The sequence below is a fragment of the Halyomorpha halys genome, unplaced genomic scaffold, assembly GCF_000696795.3.
Source record: "Halyomorpha halys isolate HHAL.00 unplaced genomic scaffold, Hhal_1.1 Scaffold2328.1, whole genome shotgun sequence".
NCBI lineage: Eukaryota > Metazoa > Arthropoda > Insecta > Hemiptera > Pentatomidae > Halyomorpha > Halyomorpha halys.
This window is the reverse complement of record NW_027111047.1, coordinates 68649-74114: the sequence shown is the minus strand read 5'-3', so window position 1 is coordinate 74114 and position 5466 is coordinate 68649. Positions and strand designations below refer to the sequence as shown.

Below are 5466 nucleotides of genomic sequence, written 5' to 3'. Positions count from 1 at the left end.
AGAATTAAAACCTAATATTAAGGAGGAAAAATTCAATAATGGACAATCGTTCAGTTATGTTGAAATCAGTGATGAAGAATTAAAACCTGATATTAAGGGGGGGAAATTCAATAATGGACAATTGTTCAGTTATGTTGAAATAGTAGATGGTGAAGAAACTACTAATAAGAATTATATGGAATCTAACCATATTATCGAAAATAGTGATCCTACTCCAAATAAAATGCCCAAAGGGAGGCTCTCTGCGCCCAATGGCCGTAAACGAAATTACACATCAAGGCGCAGCTTACCTAATAAAATGACAGAGGCAGAAGCTGAGGCCCTCCGAGAAAGGTTGTTACTAGACAAAATAATAGAACTTGAACTTCCACAAGTTCTTAAAGGTTTTATGGAAAAAAATAATATTGTAAAAAGTTGTGCCAAAAAGAAAAGAAAGACTAAAACAGCAGTTGATAATAGAGAATCCATTAATGGAACATCATCTAATGCTTGTATCTCTGTTTCTGAAATGGTTTGATTTTACAGATTATGAAATGTTGTAATGTTTTATGTATTTATGAAATGAGAAATTTATTCTTAAATAAATTTTGTATTATTTATAGGTATAAATGAGAAACTTATTTATTTTTTGTGTAAACATAATAAAAGCAATTTCTTTTCGTATTGTATGGTTTTCTTTCTATGATATTCTGCATGCATTTATTAATTTGTAAATATAATTGTTACTTGAAATGTATCAAGCAGGTTATTGAGGGTGCCATATTATTTAATTTTTTTCTGTGTTCGTAAACATAATAAACTGTATATCGTACACATTGTACTGTTTTTGGTAAAGTGAGAGGCAAAGTAAATACAGCACCGGCCAAGAGCGCTTATCTTTATCTGAGGGCCATTGGAGTCAAAATTTCCAATATTTGATTAGAGTTTTCTTGACTGGCCTAGGAGATTAAAATGGCTGTCAGATATCTTAATACATAAATGTCTCAACAAGGTTACACTGTAAACAGTCGTTTGCATTTTTTTGCTATTTACGCCTTTAGGACAATTTAGACTTAGAAAATATCCCATATAGACTTGTCAAACAATTTGATTTACCATCAGAATCCACAAAAAACATTTCCCATTCCACTGCAATCATGTCAAAAATTTTAAAGATGAACCTTTATCGTGAGACATCCTGGATAATGGAAATATCAATGAAAACAAATTCAATAATTTCACTAAAAAGATATACACTAGAACTTTCCATTTCAAGCCCGTTTTGAATCCTACTGCGAGAAAACAACATGAAACAAAAAAATTATATGAATATGAATTTTAGGAAATTTTCTCATTTTTAGTCGAACATAACATCATCATTATAATAAAGGTCTTATTTTGCAAGTTTAGAAGCAAAAAAGAAACTGATTTTCAATTGCTTTTTTATTTCTTATATTTTCTGAAAAAAGTCGTTTTATAACATCAGATTCGTGTTCAGCACTCCAAAAATCGTACATTAAGCCATTATAAACCAAATACACCAAAATTATCCATGGATTAAAGCCCTTTTTGGAATTCATTTGGCTGGATTATAACATAGAAACCATCTATAGTACAAAAAAATATAAGAATACAAACTATAGGTAATATCCTCCTCTTTTTATTAATGATTACATTTTGCATAAAATGTAACCTTGAGTCATTAGCCAAAAATAAAAATTGTTAGAGGTTTTTTTAATGATTTAAATTTGTTTTTTTTTTTTTTTTTTTTATAATTATTTTATAAAAGTCACTAAAAACAGGAAATTTCCATTTCAAACAACCATTTGACTCGTCTGTATCACGTAATGTTAAAGAAGTCCCAAATGTTTGTATTGTACATGCTTCAGTACCTTATTGTCTAATGTACCATTTTTCAAGCTTAATATCACTGTTTTCACTCGCATAGATCTGACAAAACAGTCCATTTTTATTTTGAATTTAACTTATTCCATAGGTTAGACTGCAGACTGGGGTTAATTTGCAATAGCCCTACTAACTTTGGGACAGTTTGTATAGGGACCCCAGTAGTGAAAGTAACTTCAGTCTATGGTACTATCTTAGGAATGTGTCAAATTCAAAATAAAATCATAATTTTTTTTTGTCAGTTAAACCGAAGCAAAAAGGTGATATGTCTCCAATTCAAAAATTTATGGAAATAATTGTTTTTTTCCCTGAAATGTAAAGTGAATTCCCAACTAAAAGACACCCTGTAAAGGAAATCAAATTAGTTGCTTACGCTTCTAAAGATATATTAAGATAAAAAGATCACAGGGTAACAAAAAAAATCACAGACACAATTGTTTAAATATTGTAATTAAAGCTTAATAATACATACTCAATTTTTAAAAATTAAAGCTATAAGGCATCCTCTTTTATTTCATAAAAAAAAGATACTTTATTAAATCACAAATATGTATAAAATGAATTTTTATTTGATGAAAAAATAGTATTGTATATGCGAAAAATTTTGAATATTTAAATGTTTTAAAAATTTATTACATTGAGTGTTTGAAAGGAAACATCAACAATGTTACCTAACAATTTATGAATCAAAATAAAATGATTTTTTTTAACAGAATAAACTGATTAATACTGATGGGTGTTACATCAATATTACAAGTGGTAATATCGAGTAATGAATTTAATGAAAAGAACTAAACTAATAATTGGTTTTAAGTTTCACAAGCAATTGAACTGCACTCTAACGTAGAGAGATTTACAAGCACTGCTGTCTTAGTTCTGCTGAAGGAAGGCACACAGACCAAAGCTGTTTTTTGAACCACATCACCTAAACAGAACAAGATCCTTAAAGAAATTTCAATATCAACTATAACTAATTAACAAGGGCAAGCTAAGGTCTTCGGTTAAATTTTTATTTATCAGCACATGTTGAAAATTAGAATTTTAAATTTTGGTGGAGGAATAAGTTACTTTGATCAGTAATACTTCAATAATTACTAATCAAATGCCATTTCATGAACTATACTTATACCAATATTCAATCCAGCATGTGATATTTGAATCAAACTGATTCTATAACTACCCCTCTTACTAACTTATTATATACAAATGTTCATGTCATAAAAAAATAAAATATTCACTTTATCACTATTAATTGTATCCTTGTTTGAAAACAAGCATAAACTTTTTATGTGAAAAGATATTTTGTGGATATTAATTTTATTTTTTAATGTAGACAAATATGATCATAATATTGAAAAGCATAGAGAAAAAATCAAACCAGGAAATCTTGAAACTAGAAGAATAATGAACAGATGCGGTTTGATAATTTTCTTCAAAATGTCCTAATGAATATTACAAGCAGTGATTATGAAACCTTAAATCTAGTTCATCAGTTTATGTTCCAACAGAATCAATAATATTTAATAGACTGAACTAAAACTATATTGAATAATAATAATAAAAAAAAAAAAAGTGATAGAAAATTATCACAAATACATACCATGGTTAAACTCAATAATTTTAGAATTGAAGGAGTCATGATTAGAGCTAAAAAACACATCTGGTTGCTCTTCCAAAACGAATGGATCTTCATCATAATATGGATAACAACCTGAAATAAAAAATAAAGAAATAAACATTACCAACAGACTAAACTTCTTATGAAGTTAATAATATGATAACATTAAAAAAAATAATTATTGAATGAATACAAGTAAACATAAATTTCTAATAAAAAAATTTGTAAATTTAATAATCCTTTGACTGGAAGAATCTTAAGGTATTAACTTGATTTAGTGAATGATAACAATTTCTTCCTTATTACAATATAAAAAATTTGTTTTCGAAAACTTAAAAAATATGGAGCATGAATGCTGGAACCGAAATATTTCCTAAACCATAAAAAAATATTTTTATCAGAACTGGAATAATGAGAGCTCTTGTCGCAAATGTGATTGAACCATGTAGTAGGCCATTTTCTGTAAGCATACATATTAACTGCTGTCTCAAATGATTCTAGTTTAATTTTATTCTTTTTCTTTGTCATGTATGTCTAATATCAATCAGCTTAAATCTTTTTCATATCCAAATGGATCATAAAATCAAAAAATGGCATAGGAAAAAGTAGGTAGTAGGTATACTTCTGTAGTTTTACTCACTACTGCATAAATTTGAAGTTAGTAGGAAACACCTGCTTGCAATACTATCATTTGAAGTCATTAAAAAGTTATGAAATATCTCCAAAATGCATTTTGATACCTTCAAAATCAAAGAATGTAAGCCATTTTAGAATCTTGTATTCTCATCGTTATTACTTTTCACACATTCTGTAAAATGGAATCTTGAGACATAACGCATCATTTTTATGTAATTTTTCTTTCTCAATCTATTAAAAATATAAGTTTCAATCTATTAAGCTTATAAGTTTAGTAAATTTTCTTTTTTTTTTTTTTTAAGGCAAAAAGTTAGTTCCTGAAATGATTATTCCAAAATTATGAAAGAGAAACATGGATTCAGAATTTTTGTTGGTTTAACAATTGAAAAATAATAATGTATTATATGATACTTTATAAGATCGCTAGTTCTTTCATAGTGCCTAGTTTAACATCATGAAGAGGAAACTCAAGTAATACCTATCTAGCAAGTAATTAAAAAGCAAAAGCGGTGAGTAGAACTATGGAAGTAGACCTAAACTTTTTCCTCTAGCATTTTTCATCAGATCATCTGTTTGGTCATGAAAAGTATTTAAGACAATTTATAGTTTTCAAAAGACATTTATGTAGTAAATTAGCAATAATAGAGAAATATGTGTTGAAAGTATGAATTTCAGATGGCAATAGGAAAAATAAAGCTTCATAAGTTGTAAAAAATAATGAAAAAGGAATTTTACTTATTACTTATATATGAAATTAACTTAAGCTGAAAGTAAATTTATTTCTAATGGTAAAAATAATTCACCAATACTAATTAATAAAAATGTTTAATGTTTCGACTTAAACACTGCCTACAGGAAATTTTTTTTTTAAGAATGCATTATAGTATAACTGTTATAAGTTATTGTTGTAATATAATTCATTATTAAAAAATTTTGTTTCAGAAAATGGTGTTTTAGCTGAAAAGTTAAACATTTTCATTAATTAATATTGGTGAAATATTTTTGCCTTAAGAAATAACAAGTTTTACTTATTTAAAATAATGAACAGGAAAAAAAATAAGCAAAAATATCTTTCAAGCAAGAGATGTAGAAAATTACCCAATGTATCAGGAGCGGTAGGTGCTAAATGACCCCAATCAAATGTTGCTTCTAATGCTTCTAAAGGATCTTCCATCTTACTGTAGCGGCCAATGTCTGAAATAGGTTCTCCACTGCTTCCTTAAGAATTAAAAAAAAAAATATTACAATAATGAATAATATAATAACATACTATTTGAAAAATAGGAATCTTAAATTAAAAGAAAAAAAAATCAAACTGAATGAATATA

General features: G+C 27.1%; 2 protein-coding genes across 2 annotated transcripts in view; one reads left to right on the top strand and one right to left on the bottom strand.

The window, feature by feature from the left end:
- Nucleotides 1-663, top strand: part of LOC106691419 (uncharacterized) — a gene marked incomplete in the record, with an annotated part of 6261 nt that extends 5598 nt beyond the window's left edge. The window contains 1 exon segment of the mRNA XM_067049144.1: nucleotides 1-663. Coding sequence (XP_066905245.1) covers nucleotides 1-517 — 517 coding nt within the window.
- Nucleotides 664-2438: 1775 nt separating this feature from the next.
- PolD2 (DNA polymerase delta subunit 2) overlaps nucleotides 2439-5466 on the bottom strand; it is a 16844-nt gene continuing 13816 nt past the window's right edge. Inside the window, exons 9-11 of the mRNA XM_014437183.3 lie at nucleotides 5237-5356; nucleotides 3485-3595; nucleotides 2439-2809 (exon numbers count right to left, since the gene is read on the bottom strand). Of these exons, the coding sequence (XP_014292669.1) occupies nucleotides 2694-2809; nucleotides 3485-3595; nucleotides 5237-5356 (347 nt within the window). The 3' untranslated portion in view covers nucleotides 2439-2693. The remainder of the gene's footprint in view (nucleotides 2810-3484; nucleotides 3596-5236; nucleotides 5357-5466) is intronic.